Genomic DNA, 15,054 nt, shown 5'->3' on the forward strand with positions numbered 1-15,054 from the left:
CAAATATCAACAATTTATTTCAGAAAGAAATTACTGCCTTTGGGCAATTAGTCGGTTCAGAAGATCTTGTCCTCAGACTGTGGCTTAGACAGGTGCCAAATTCAGCAGAAGAAAAGAAAACCAGCACAATTCCAGTGCAGACAAGACACTTTTTTCTTGTTTTTTTCAAGTTTTTGAAAAAAAATTTTTTAGATATAAAAGTTTTATACATATATCATGTCAATTACAAAAGACAGAAGCAGAGGCACATAGAAATAAAAGTGAAGTAACTGAGAGAAAGAACTATGGAAATAGAAAGACAGAAACACATGGAAAAAGCAACAGCATAACACAAAATAAAAATGAAAATGGCAGTAATTAAGCCTCATATACCAATAATGACGCTAAAGGTGAAAGTCTAAACTAGCAATCAAAGACAGTGTGGTTGGAAGGATTAAAAGATAGGATCCACCAGCAATTCCACTCCTAGGTATTTACCCAAAGGACACAGAAACATCAATTCCAAAGAGCACCTGCACCCCTATGTTTATAGCAGCACTATTTACAATAGCTAAGATTTGGAAATAACCCAAATGCCCCAAAATAGATGACTGGATCAAGAAGATGTGGTACATATACACCATGGAATATTACTCAGCATTCAAAAAAAGATAAACACATGCAATTTGCAGCAACATGGATAGAGATGGAAGGGATCATGCTCAGTGAAATAAGCCAGAAAGAAAAAGAAAAATACCGGATGGTCTCACTCATAGCAGGAATCTAAAAAACTTAAATAAGGGACCAGGAAAAAGAATAACTATAAGAAAGAAAATATCAAAATCAACAAACAACTATGAACCAGAGACACTCTTTGGGGGTGTGGGGTGGGGAAAGGAGGGATTGGGGTCCAAATAAGGGAGTTGTAATTGTATGGGGAATATATAAATTAAATTTAAATTAAATTTAAAAATTAAATTAAATTTAAAAAAAAGATAGGATCCATTTGTATTATGCAAAGAAGAAACTCATACCAAATTGAGAGAGGAAAAGACGCAGTGAAAAGCTAGAGCAAGAGCTTTCTGGATTTTAGAGAAAAAACTAGAAACTGTTATTTTAATTACTGATAAGTTAAATTCTTAGAGAAAAAGGTAATAATTGCACTGATGGGCAATATATAATGACCAAAGGGGTGTCCCTATAAGAAGATATAACTGTCATTATGTTTATGAACCCAGCACATTTGCAGCTGATACAGAAAACATTATGAACAAAATTGACAAGAACGTGACAGCAGTACCCTGATAGTGGGGACCCTGACACACCACTTAGGTCAGAGAACAGATCAGAAAGCAAACAAAGAAATGACTTTAGGTGAAATAATTGATCACAGATAGACCGATACAGCAAATAGACCGATACAGCAATTTCATCCCAAAAGAAATTAATGCATAATGCACATTAGCATACTCAAGGTCAGATACTATGTAGGGATAAAAAAAAAACCTCCATAAAACTGTGAGGTGAAAATCATATCAAACAGATTTCTTGACCACAATGGATGAACCTAGAAATCAACCATCAAAAGAAACCCAAAGAAGGGCCTCCCCGGTGGCGCAGCAGTTGAGTGCTGGGTTGCGAAGCTGCCCGCAACATCTGCAGCGCTGGTTCGATCCCCGGCTGCTCCACAGCCACTGGAGGAGGGTCCCTCCTGCGGCCCGCTGTTCATTTATTAAAAATAAATGAATAAATAAACAAAAGAAAACCAAAGAAGATTCAATTATGTGACAACTAAAATTAACACTTCAGAGTAACTCTTGGGTCAAGGCAGAGGATAATTGACAATGAATGAAAAGAAGAGAGCAGCTCTCAGATCCTGCAGGATGCAGAGTGACATTGAAAGGGCGGGTCACAGCAATATAGACTCACAACAATAAATAAGAAAAGGCTCAATTAAACAATCTTTACATTGGAAGGAACCAGAAAAAAAAAATGAAACCAAAAGGCAGTAGGAGGAAAGAAACAGTAAAAACTGAATAGAAATAAATGAAAAAGAAACAAAAGATGATACAAGAGATCAATGAAACCAAGAACTTTTTTTAAAAGGATAAGCAAATTGACAACCCTCTGCTCTGCTCACTAAGCGAAAACCCTAATATAAAGAGTCAGAACTGAAAGAGGTGGAGTCACAACAGGTACTGCAGAAATACAGAGGATCATGTGAGACTACGATGAACATCATTATGCAAACGAACTGACAGGAAAGAAAAATTGACACATTTTTAGACATACAACCTTCCAAGATTCAGCCCAGACAGACTAGACAGCTTCAACAGACCACACCACGCAATCGAGTCAGTAATCAAATCTCCATAAGCACACAAGCTGAGGACCATATGCCTTGTGACAGGATTGTCGCTTCCTGGAAGGGTGGCAGGGAGGTGTTGTTATGGCCATGGGAATGGGCTCCATTTTTCCTGCCCCTTCTTCCATGCCACCAAATCTCAGAGCCCTTAGATTTCATTTTCCTGCAGGTGGTGAACTCCTGGCAGGTGGCAGCTGGAGAAAAGGAAGGAGCAGGGCAGATACAGGTGGGTGTGGTAAGGAGAGGAGGACAGACCTGGGAGGGGCTCTTCATGTCCTGGGTTTGGTGCTTTGGGCAACTTGTCAGATGGGCAGGATGCTGGCAGCTCAGTCCTGGCCTTGTGATCGATTGTCCACTTTGGACAGTGCATTAAAATTTGGGTCTCTCCTCTCCCACCCTCTTGAGCCCTGACCAACCTTTTGATTTTTTCCTTCCCCCCTTGGATGTGCTTTGGACTCATTCTCTGACTTAGCTGGGCACTTGGCCTATTTGCCCTGATATTTCTCCACAGAGACTTGGGAGGTTGAAGTTTGATTGGGAGCATCTTCCCTCCTCTTCTGAGCATTATCATTGTTTTTAGAAAAAAAAAAACATTGGATCTGATCATATTTGCTTTCAAGTAGGCACACATTTGAACAAGTTACCACAAAATTTAAGATTTAACTTCTGGAAAGGGTGAGCTTCCTGATGTGTGGGCTAGCAGCATGGTCCCCGGAGCAGACTCCAGAGTATCCATGACTGAGGTTTCTCTCCTGGTGTGTGCTGACCCCACCAGGACAGGTGCCCTCTCCCCTCTGCCAGGGTCCCCTACTCAGAGCACATCCCCGCCCCACAGGCTCTCTGGTGTGCAGGGCTGCGCCTGGACCAGCGTCCTCCACACTGCTGGATCCCCAGATGGAGACCCCCAGGGATCCTAGGTGAGGACCAAAAGAGAGAAGATGACTGTGAGACTGAGATGCAACCAAACTCCACCTGAGCATGCTTATACCCCCTCTACAGTGTCCCCTTAGCAGGAGGGAAAATGAGGAGTTTGGGGTTAGTAAGAAGAGTAAGATGAAGTGAAGAATAATTCTGGTTAAAGAAAATAACACATGCAGATTCTTGAAGTTTCCTTCATGAAAACCTCCACTCTCCAACCACCCCACCCTAACTAAGGAACAAGATCCCCATTTCCACATGCAGGGGCCCCAGATCCTCTCACCTGCAGGCCTTCTCCTCACACAGATGCCCCCAGGGTTAGGAACTCATGTTGCTAAAAAAAGAAAAACACAGTCACAACAATTACAAATGCTAAAGACAAAGACAGAACTGGTCCAGGTGATTGAATGGCCTGTCTCTCTCCAGGGGCAACTGTAAACAGGGTCAAGGGAAACGAGAAAGTGGGGACAGTAGAGTCCAGACATCTCAGTGCCTATAGAGAAGGGCTGCCAAGAAGGGAGCAGTGTGACCACAGGCCCACAGGCTGGAACATGGGGACGAGGCGCCAGGGAGCTCAGGTTGCAGCCAGTCCCCACAGCCCAGGGAATGAGGGAGACACAGTAATTCCCTTCTGGGGGCCCCAGCAGGAAGAAAAGCAATGGCTGGGCAGCTATCGGCCTGGCGGTGCCGAAATAAGCAGCAGGACAGGGGCAGGGCACGGGCCTGTCTGAGGCTCCAGAGGCTCCTGTGTCAGAGGCAGGGGTGACCTCAGACAGGGATGGGCAGTGGGTGGCACATTCACCTCCCCCTACTCTGGTGCCCTCCACAGAAGCAAAGACTATTCAAGCACCTCCCTCCTCAGACGTGCACCTGGGGCACTGCAGCCCAGGGCTGCCAGTTAGAGCAGGTGCACAAGCTGGAACCTACTTTGCCTTCATGATGGTCTCACAGTCCCTTCTGCTCCTACATGTGACTGACTTTTCAATAAAGAGCTTTCTTGTTTCTGATTTAGTACTGGCTCACTCAAAGAAAAAAGAAGTAGAAATTTAGATTCATAACTCCACGGATCCCTCCTCCCTACCCTGAAGCTGAGCAGGGTCCCCTGACATCCTGCTGTTCTTCCCAGGAAAGGGAAGAACTTCTGAGCCTCACCCTGTGTCAGGTCACCCAGCAGGACAGTGTCCTAGATTGTATCTCATTTAAAATTTTTTTCTTATTTTTTTAAAGAGATAATATTGGTTTTCATACCACATATGACTCTTGGTATGTCTTTATATGTCACCCCTTCTTTATATGTATGTTACCAACATACCCCCCACCAAATCACCCACAATCCCATAGCTCCCTTCTATCTGAAACAGCCCACACTTAAAATTTCATCCTGGCTTCACAGAATCTCTAGCAAAGGAATGTTCTTAGGTCACTGAAAACTAGGGTCAGAAGAGCAGGCACTTGATTTCTCCCTTGCTGCTCCCCAGAGCTCCCCAAAAGCCGGCTCTCAGCCCTGCAGGGAAGCATCACACAGACAGGCCCTGGCTGGGGCAGCTTCAAGTTGCAAATGCGTTTTATTGAAAGAAGCAGTGAGGAGGTTAACATGGGGCCCCAGACAAGCCTGTGCCACCCGCCAAAGCCACGTGGTGCAGGCCTTAGGCAGTGATGCTGGTGTGGGATGGCCAGGAGCCCATTCTGGGTTATTCCCATTTGGGCAAAGAGGGAAAAGCTCGGGAGATTAGGGGCCAGGGGGATGGGTGGGGGTGGGGTGCATCTCTATCGGCCTTAGAGGAGACCCTCATGGAACGGAGCGATCATAGTGAACGGGCTCAAGTGGGTTCCCTGCACATGAAATGACGATGCGTCTCATTCTGTTATGAGTGATGAAATGGGAGGTCTTTGGTTTCCTATCACAGTCTGTGATGCTCATTCGGGAAGTGCTCCTGTGGCATATCAACCCTCGTGTGGCATTCTTGCAGGGGAAGATTGGCGCGTGGCAGACAGCCTGGACAGCCGACAGGGGCGCGTGCACAAATGTGTTGAACTGCTTCCATGGAATTTTCCGGCTTCTCATAATCTGGTCACAGTAGGTGCGGCCAAAGGGGCCCTTTCCAGAATCCACGTGCTGCCGCTGGAACCTCTGGGCCGGAGTCTCCCTCACCCAGGAAGGCCAGGCTCCCGCCAGCACCAGCAGCACCAGGACCAGCAGTGAGAACAGGACAAGGGACTTCAGAGCCATGGTGGCCGCGCTCCCCTGGAGGCCCCACCTGGGAGAGGAGAGAGGAGGAAAAGGCGCCCCTTAGGAGAAGGATCCATCTCCACCTGCTGGCCTCTAGGTTACAGGTGCCCCTTAGATCAGCAAGAAATCCCCCTCTTCCTGAGATCTGCCAAGTCATCAGACACTATTGTTCTCAGGAGCATTTTCTCCTGCTTGCTAGAGACACTCGATAATCCCCCTGTGGGTGAGTGTCAAAGTGACCAAACCCTGCCAGTCCTATCTGTGACTACTGAGCTGTTTTGATATCAAATACATGTGTACCCCGACTCAACAGCCTCATTAGAGGATCCTTTCCAATAAAGCCTGAGCTGCCCTGACACTCAGGATCAGGCTGACAGACCCTGCTGTCCTCCAGCTCAAGGACAGTCAACCCAGTGCCTGACACTGGTCTCCGAGAGACGCCATGTGCTGCACAGAGAGATGCTCCCCTAGCCCAGCCTGGGGCTGCTCTTTCCCCAGCCCATGGGGTCTCTTTGCAGCTGGCAAGCTCTATCCAGGCCCCAGCACTACCTGCCCCAAGCTGTCTCCCTTCCTGCTCCTGCCTCTCTACCCTCAAGCAGAAGCAGCACCAGAGACCACCTGGTGGGCACTCACCTGGGCTTCTAGCTTGGTCTCTGGAGAGTGCAGGCCAGTTTCTGCAATTCTGGGGTCCCTGGGGTTCAGATCTTATAGAGACTACAAGGGGTGTGGCTTCCAAGAAGAGACGAGTGGGACAAGCATCAGAGATTGAGTCCACAGGAGGAGGAGGACAATGTGAGAAGGGGGACTTGTCCAGGCTTCCCTCTGCTGGGAGGGGCCTCTCTCCCATGTGGATCATCTGTTTGCTGGTTCACCAGGAAGAACAGGGAAGATCATATAGCACTGATGCTTGAAACCTAGCCAACTCCTGGCTTTCTTTTTGTGGCCATTTTCAACAATTAGTTCTTGGAGTTAACAAAGGGCATGTAACTTGTGATCTCAGGGGAGTGGGGGATGGAAGCCTCTCTCTGCCCAGGAGTCCTGGAACTGCTTGGATTGGAATCCACATCTCCCCATAGTAGTTTTCCTGGAGACAGAGGGGGAAGAGAGGTGTCCAGCTGTGCCCACATAGAAACCTTCCCCATCCTGGAGAAAAAGGGAGGAGAGCCTGAACCAGGAAGAGAAGGAAGTCTCTGTTTTTGCAATGGGCCTCCCCAGTCCTGGCCTCTTCCTGCCCACCCTTCACCCCCAATACAGAAGGTTGAAAAATTTTGTTGACAGGTTTACTGCAGTGACAATTTGTCCTGGGTGTAGGGCAAAGTAGAGGAAATAAAATAAAACAAACTCTAAATCACTTTTGGAGGAAAAAAATAGAGAACATCTGTAAAAAGAGAATGATTTGTTTAATTTTAATTTTACGTTCTCTACTGAGTGACAATTTAAATAACTAGGACATAAATATAACAAAAATCTTCTTCTGTTCTCTAGATTTAGACAGTCTCAGTTCAAATTCTGACGTGGCACCTTAAGAGCAGGGCAAATAATGGAATTTAATTTCCCTCTCTGAATTGCCTCATTTCTAAGATGGGGTTGTTCACATGAACCTCTTAGAATTGTTACTAGGACAAAATAAAGCAGACACAGAAGCTTAGAGCAGTGCCTAAAGCATCAATATATATAACTATGTGATTGTTGACTTGGGGGGAGGTTGAAAAATTCCCTAAGAAGTGGGTTAAACAACAATGGGCTGAGCCTTCTGAGATGCTGTCTACACAGGGTGCAGTCTAGGGACACCACACTTGCTTTTCTCAAAACCTGAGCTGTAGTTAGCAGGTACTTTTGAAGCTCTGAGAAGAGAAGAGAGAGACCTGCTGAGAAGAACAGAATGCTTTAAATGGATTTTTTCATTATTTTTAGATGGTATCAAAGAAATCTATAAACTCAACATTATTGTCTTATGTGCACGGATTTGGATAAGGCTGTGGGGCCAGGAAAGACTTGGTAGAATGAATTTTAGCTTCATGCTCCTTCTCTCCCCCATACCTCAACATCTACTCAGGTTTTGTCTGTTCTTAGTCTTCAGAGCCAAAGGGGATCTCTCTCTTCTCCTGGCTCTGGATTTCCCTTTAGATTCCAGCAGCTCTTCCTATTGTGGTGGTAGAAGACAGAGATGCCTTGCTTGATCCCAGCCATGATGGTAGGGTCTGATAACTCACACTGAGGTACAATTGGGAGCACTGTCCTGTGGGACCAAGCAGAGTAAGGGCCGAGAATACAGGGCAGGCATGAGTAGGTCAGGGCTCCCAGCTCTGTTATGTCTCTGGGGGACACTGGAGGAAAGGGAGCCTGTTTAGGAGAAAAAGGCCACCAGAAGGACAGTTCCTCCAACAGTACCTCCCTCTCTGAAGGGGTCTTCCATGCCCCTCCATCAAGGAAGCCAGGCCTTGCTTTAAATCAGTCATTTGCTTAGAAATTGTGCCAGTCACTCATCTTCCAGCTCCTGCTTTTCTCCTGTTAGTCATCAGTATCAAGGAGAAGAACAGTACCACACTGGTCAGGAGATCTTGTCAAGGGACAAGCCGTGTAGGTGGGGAAGAGAGGAGAGCCTGGCATTACGCAGTGGAGGGGCCAATTTTCACATCTACTTTGTGGGGACTTTTATAAAGTCACCAAGACCAGCCCTCTGTCCTCTGGCTCACCCTCTTTGACCTTTGGAATAAATAAAGCTATCCCTCATTACAAGCAACCTTGTAATAGACCCCAAAGAGGCAAATATATGGATCATCTAGTGTTCTCAGAGCTTTACACACCTCTAGAAAACCTGGACTCAGGATCATGTTTCTGCCTTTAGAGTGGAAAATTTGAGCAGGATGGATGAAATGGGTGATGCTAGTAGTTACACAACTGGTAAGGGAGTTATTTCTTAACTTCTTACATCATACCATTTCAACACAAACTATTACACTTTCTAGGAATCCTACCCATCTAGGTTTCTTTTTTTTTTTTAAGTAAATTTTCTTTTCTTTTTTTTAAGATTCATTTATTTATTCATATAAGCACTGGGTACAGTCAGAGGCACAGGAGGATGAGAGAATTCACCAGAGCCAGAGTGGAGAGTAGAACAGGCAGAGTGATGAAGTACACTGCTGAGGGGAGGAGCAGGCAGCAGGAGAGGTCTGCAGCCATGTGGGACCCTCGCCCAGTGGCCAGGGATCGAACCGGTGCTGCAGAGGCTGCAGGCTGCTTCACAACCCAGCGCTCAACCGCTGCACCACTGGGGAGGCCCCCATCTAGGTTTCTTAATATAAACTGCTAGCTACCATTCATGTGCCAGGAGATAGCTCACAAACTCTGAGGACCTCCAGCATCACCATCTACTCCCAGCAGTCAAATCGACTCCTATTCCTTTCCACAAATGTCCTCTTCTCTGGCTTTTTGGTTCACACAAGACGACACTGCTCAGGAGATACATTTCCTCACAAAATTGCTCAATTGTTTTTCGTCTTGAGGAAAGAAACAGGACAAAACACAGAGGCTCAGTCTGGATGTTCAAATTCTTAGAAACCAGGATTGAAGTTACAGATTTATTTAAGACTTGTTAAGATTCAGAATATGTCCATTTATTTTTAAGAATACAAAGATGTTTCTCTAATGTAATAAGTGTACCTAGATCTGGATGACTGGTGGATTCTTTGGTGAGCCCAATATAAAATGTTGGTTCCCTTCAGTGATTTATGATCAACCATCAGGTCTACTACAAAAAAGACCAGAAGGGACATTAAATACTTACCAAAATTTATCCATCTGGACATTCCTTTCCCATGTTAGAAGCAGCTAATGATGCCAACAATGTGATATTGTTTTAAAAGAGAGACATAGACAAATCAATAAAATATGAAAGAAAATGTCTAGGAAATTTTGATACAAAGAAAATACTAAAGCATTATCTTCAAGAGTTTTTTTTTTTTTTAAGATATATTTATTTATACAACCACTGGGTATAGTCAGAAGCACGGGAGGGTGAGAGAATTCACCAGAGCCAGAGCCTGGAGCAGAGCAGGCAGAAGGACCGAAGTACACTGCTGAGGGGAGCAGCAGGCTGCAGGAGAGGTCTGCGCGCCATCTGGGACCCTCCTCCAGTGGCCGGGGAGCAGCCAGGGATTGAACTGGCGCTGCAGAGTCTGTGGGCAGCTTCGCAACCCAGCACTCAACCACTGGGCACCAGGGAGGCCATTCAAGAGATGTTTTAAGTAGGGAAAGTCAATGTTACTTAAAACTTTAAGAATTATTGTAACAGTTTGGAAATATAAAGAAATAAAGGTAAATTTTTGTAAAAAGCTTTATATTTAAAATAGTTACATACAAATTAGACAGCTGTGTCATGACAAGAGCATTAATGAACACACACACTCACATACAAATCTAATGTGACTAAAAATTACATATATGGAAATTGCTAATGTTTGAAATGAAGAAAGACGAGGTTGGCAATAAAAATGCTGGCTGACATGGTACTTATAATACAATCTGGCATTTGGGGTTTTTTTTTGTTTTTGTTCTTTTTTTAAGATTCCTTTACTTATGCATACAAGTACTTGGATGTAGGCCAAGATGTAGGGGTGAGAGGGATCAACAGAGACTGAATGGGGAGCAAAACATGCAGAGCTACCGAAATATACCGCTAATGGGAGCAGCAGGCAAGACAGGAGAGGTCTGCTGCACCATGTGGGTCAGCTACCTGGTGGGGGATACAACTCATGCCACAGTGACTGACAATATTGAGAGCGCTGAGATTTTTAATGTCTGCGCCACCAGGGAGGCCCAATCTAGCATTTGTCTTAGTGAATTCATTGCACATTTTGACTGCCAGTCCCCACATTTGTTGGCTCAAACTCAATTTGTTTTTCAGGAGAAAACACACAAGATCATAAAATATCCAGATATAAACCTAAATGATATTTTTTGATAACTGAAAGAACGTATAATTGCCACATTTCCTGAACTGCAGAAGTCAGCTAGAGCAATATACTCTAAAGAGGAAGAATACAAAGATGTTTGGGCAATGTCTATTCTAGATTCCGCAAGGATTTATATGAAATAGAGTGTTTATAGATAGAAAGAGTCTGGGTCAAGTTGATTAGCAAAATAAAGGATTGTTTAGTAAAAACATCTTTCCTCAGGGGAGGGAGGGCTGTCTTAACTTAATTACCAGATAACTTAATTATCTGGTGGGCAAAGAATTTGAGAGAAAGGAGAGGACTGAACTATTGAAGTGTTGGTGGACATCAGGCAATAATAGGGATCTACAGGTGAAATATCTGGGTCTAGTCACTGCATTCAATTGATTCACAGGCAATTCTGCTGCTTTGGGTCCTTTGCCGGGGACCAGCCTCCGGCAAAATGTCGTGTCAGGGGTTACTGAAAAGGATGAGATGGCCTCCGCGAAAACGAATGAACTGAAATTTAGGGACTGAGGGGAAGGGAATGAGAAGACACCGACACTTGGTGAGGTGTTAGTATCTTCTGCCGAGAGGCTCAGCAGGTTCTTTATTTATACTTTCTTTGCAAGCATTGAGATTACATTATCAAGTCCATAGAAACAAAGCAGAAACAATTAGTGCATCTCTTTTTCTATGGGCTTTTGGCCACTACATGCTTTCAGCAAGAAGGCAACCTTCAAGGTTAATAAAAAAAACTAAGCCTTACACTAGAACTCATTGTTTCAGCTAAACAATAACCTAAGACAGTTGATAGCCGCCAGTACATCCCTATCAGCCAAAGCCTAAGCAAGAAAAGACTTTTTTTATTCTCATGGCCTTCACAGCAGGAGCTGGCTGCTACTCAGCTATCAGAACTTCCTCTACCTAGAAACTCCTTAACTCAAATAGCTTTATTTTAAAACTTTCCCAAGAAACTTCAAGGGAAGGCAAAAGAAGGACCTATTATAATTATTGTATTGTAATGCTTGTCAGGCATGTTCAGTAAGTTGTCTCCCATTGTCAAGTGGGCCAAACTGCCCAACAACTAATTTTTAAACAAACAATTTTTTGTGCTATTTACTTACAGTATGCTGATACATATAATTTATTGCCTAATATACTTTCTGATGAATTTTTCTCTCTCTATGACCAAGAACAAAAAGCAAAGGATGCCAGATCTTCAGCCCCATAGTGTGAGGCCCTTTCTCTTAGCTGCTTGTCAATATCCTATCTGGCTGGAGCAACAAGGCCTCCTGCAGCAGTCCTTGTTTTCACATATAATTTCTGACATTCCTTGCCATACCTCAGCCAGATTCATACATTTTTAAATGTATCTAAGAAAGGTGTCTAAAAAATTTAGGCAGTGGGCCTCCTTGGTGGCCTAGGTGTGAAGACTCAGCACTGTCACCACTACAGCCTGAGTTCCATCTCAGCCAGGGAGCAAACCCACATGGCGCAGCAGATCTCTCCTGTTTCATCTGCTGCTCCCAAAATAGGGCTGACTGCCCAGCTCCAAAAATTGCCGCTTCCCACAGCCTTGGATAAAGCTGGACCATGGGGAAGGAGGTTTGGGAGTTTAGCCTCAGAAAGTGACAAGGCAGAAAAGCCACTGTAGGAAAGGCATAAACTCAGGTGCCAGATATAACAAATCCCTCCCCTCTGCCCAAGGACACGTTGCTACATGACACTACCATGCTGTGTGATATTTCCAACCTCAGTGAAAACACAGTTACTCACATGAAGACTAATGGAATAAGCTAACAAGGAATTGAATGTAAAATGTTTTTGTAGTGACACCACCACAAACCAGGTAATCAGCAGTGCTGCAGAGCAACTATTATATACTGTGATCAATATAAGCGGACAAATATAAGCACACTGGTTTGATTGGTATGTTCTAAAAGCATGGGATTCACTGGCAGGGACATGACAGGGGCCCTTGTAGATATAAGGGATGAGAACCTCCAGAATGGAGATTCCCCTTCCTTCTCTCACATCCTAGAATATGTATCTTATTATGCAATCAGCATTATCACCTAGAAAATAAGCCTGAAAATGAAGACAGATCATCCTGGATGAGTGTTCCTATTTCAGAGAAGAAGAAACAGCAACAAGAAGAGGGAAAGAATCTATCCTAAATATACCATGTAGCCAGTTTCATCCAGAGGCAGCCCCAGATAAATGTAACACTCCAGCTTCAGAGGGAGACACTCCTAAATCTGCTAAGGTCTGTCACTACAATAGTCTCCTTGCTCACATGTAAAATGAGACTAATAATATCTACCTAGTGTGTTGCTGTGAGGGTTAAATAAATCAATTTAAGTAAAGGGCTTCCTTCATGGAAGTTTCTTGCAGAGCAAAGGGAAGGTGCACATCTGCCATGTTGAGTGGGGTGATGAAACAGACCAGGGAGCTTTAAGAAAAGCAGTGATGCTGAGGACAGGACAGGAAGCTGAGCTGTGCTGACCCTGTTCAATTGCTGCTTTTGTTTCCTCCCTAGAACAGGACGGAGAGTAAAGGAAAGCCTGATGATCCTGATTCGGCGCATGTAAGTATCTCCCACCAGCCTTACCTGGAAGACATGGAGAACCAGAAGCTCCGTTTCATAACCTGACCCTTTAGAGGGCAGTGAGTGAGGGATACAGGACCCCTCCTGTTCCTCAGCTCCAACACCACACAGGAAAAGAGGAGCCAAGCCAGTCCTTTGGGTTGATGGAATCCCAGGAAAAAAGCTCTTGCCTTTCACGTCCGTTCTTTCTCAGTCTTGACATGTTTGATGTTATTTCCCTTATTTGTTTTTTATTTTTGGAAGAAAAGGAAATTTAATCTTGGTCTTCTATTGGTTTTCACTTGGCTCTGGATTACTCCCCTGTAACAATGTAATGCTGCTTCTTGGGGCCCCTTGATTGTGATACTCTGATGTCCCTTAATGATTACCATGGTTTTTTTAAGAAAGCATGAGATCAGTGAGTGTCATGGGTTGTTTTTTCCCCACTGTCATCTCTTACGTTCTTTTGTCCCTTTCCCCATCTCTTGACCTCAGAGCCCTGACAGTATATGTTGACGTCCTTTAGTTTTTGAAGTGTTTTACCATTGTCAAATTGTCTACTCTGTGACCGTTCAATATTTGTTTTTATGGTTCTGACTTACTTTGCTGCACATAAGTCTCTCATTCCTTTTTATGGCTGTATACTACTCCGTGGTGTAGATGTAACACATCTTGATCTGTTCATCCGTTGAAGGAGCTTTTAGACTGTTTCTGTATCCTAGCTGTTGTAAATAATGCTGCTGTGAATATTGTAGAACACAAGGATTTTTTGTTGATGGTTTCATATCTGTGGATATATCCCAAGAATGAGATTGCAGATCATACAGTATTTAAATTTTTAAGTTTTTAAGATTAATCCATATTTATGCTTTCCACAATGGTTTCACCAGTTTACATTCCCAACGACAGTGTAAAGGGTCCCTTTTTCTCTGCCTCCTTTTTGTACTCGCTGTCGGCGTTTCCCATATTCTAGCCCTATTGATAGGGTGTCACTTAGTCCCTCTCATATGTTGTTGCATGTCTGTACCTACTCTGGACTGCATCCCCTCCCCTTTTCATGTTCTGTTACCCCCGTCTCCCATTCTCCTCAGTCTCCCTCCTTTCTCATCTCCCGGCCCCTCTCTCTCTTCCTAGATGGAGTACCCCTATGGAGAGCTCGTCATCTCCCTGGGCTTCTTCTTCATCTTCCTGTTGGAGTCGCTGGTGTTACAGTGCTGTCTCGGGACCGCCAAAGGATTGACAGAGCAGAGGAAGAGTGGGGTGGTGCTCATGTCCTTCACCTCCACAGCCACGGACCTCTACCCCCGCCTTCTCAGGGTCCCCTTTGAGCCCTTGTCCTCTTGCTCTCACTCTCCTTTCACTCAGTGTTTGAAGGGCTGGCTGTGGGGCTGCAGCCCACAGTCGCATTTACCGTGCAGCTCTGTCTTGCAGTCCTCACTCACAAGGGGCTCGTGGTATTCGGGGTAGGGCTGCGGCTGGTGAGGATAGGCACCCAGTCACGGTGGGCCATGTTCTCCATCCTGTCATTAGCTCTCATGTCCCCCCTGGGCCTAGCGGTAGGGCTGGCTGTGGCTCAAGGAGATACTGAGGGGGGCCAAGGCTTAGCCCAGGCTGTGTTAGAGGGGGTGGCAGCTGGCACCTTTCTGTATGTTACCTTCCTAGAAATTCTGCCCCGGGAGCTAGCTGGTTCTGAGATCCCTCTGGCCAAGTGGGCCTGTGTAGCTGCTGGTTTTGCTTTCATGGCTTTTATTGCCTTGTGGGCCTGAGAGATTCCTCACTTTCCTGATTCCCCACCTCCGGGGAACATGTGCCAAATGGTTTCGACCACAGACATTTCTTCTCTGACACTAAGTGACTTTCACTAGGCATCTGGCACCTTCCTGCTTCTCTAAGCATGTTGCATCCACATAAGCTGGACCCCAGTTTTTCCCTATATGAGATGCTATTTCTCATCGAGGACTGAAAGAAAAGGATGTTCAAATTAAGCTCCTATATATTGAAGAATTTTTTTTTAAGATTTATTTATTTATACAAGCAC

At 44.9% G+C, this 15,054-nt stretch overlaps 1 protein-coding gene and 1 pseudogene across 2 annotated transcripts; one reads left to right on the plus strand and one right to left on the minus strand.

The window, feature by feature from the left end:
* Positions 1 to 5,051: 5,051 nt before the first annotated feature.
* LOC311175329 (ribonuclease pancreatic gamma-type-like) lies at positions 5,052 to 5,492 on the minus strand (the record flags this gene model as incomplete). The annotated part of the gene is made up of 1 exon (XM_084240222.1): positions 5,052 to 5,492. The coding sequence occupies one exon, from the start codon at positions 5,490 to 5,492 to the stop codon at positions 5,052 to 5,054; it is 441 nt and encodes a 146-aa protein (XP_084096348.1).
* An 8,658-nt stretch (positions 5,493 to 14,150) lies between these two features.
* Positions 14,151 to 14,782, plus strand: LOC311175507 (zinc transporter ZIP2-like; annotated as a pseudogene). Its single transcript has one exon. The product of its transcript is annotated as a zinc transporter ZIP2-like (transcript).
* The last annotated feature ends 272 nt before the right edge of the window (positions 14,783 to 15,054 follow it).

The sequence above is a fragment of the Talpa europaea genome (genome assembly GCF_964194135.1).
Source record: "Talpa europaea genome assembly, chromosome: 8".
NCBI lineage: Eukaryota > Metazoa > Chordata > Mammalia > Eulipotyphla > Talpidae > Talpa > Talpa europaea.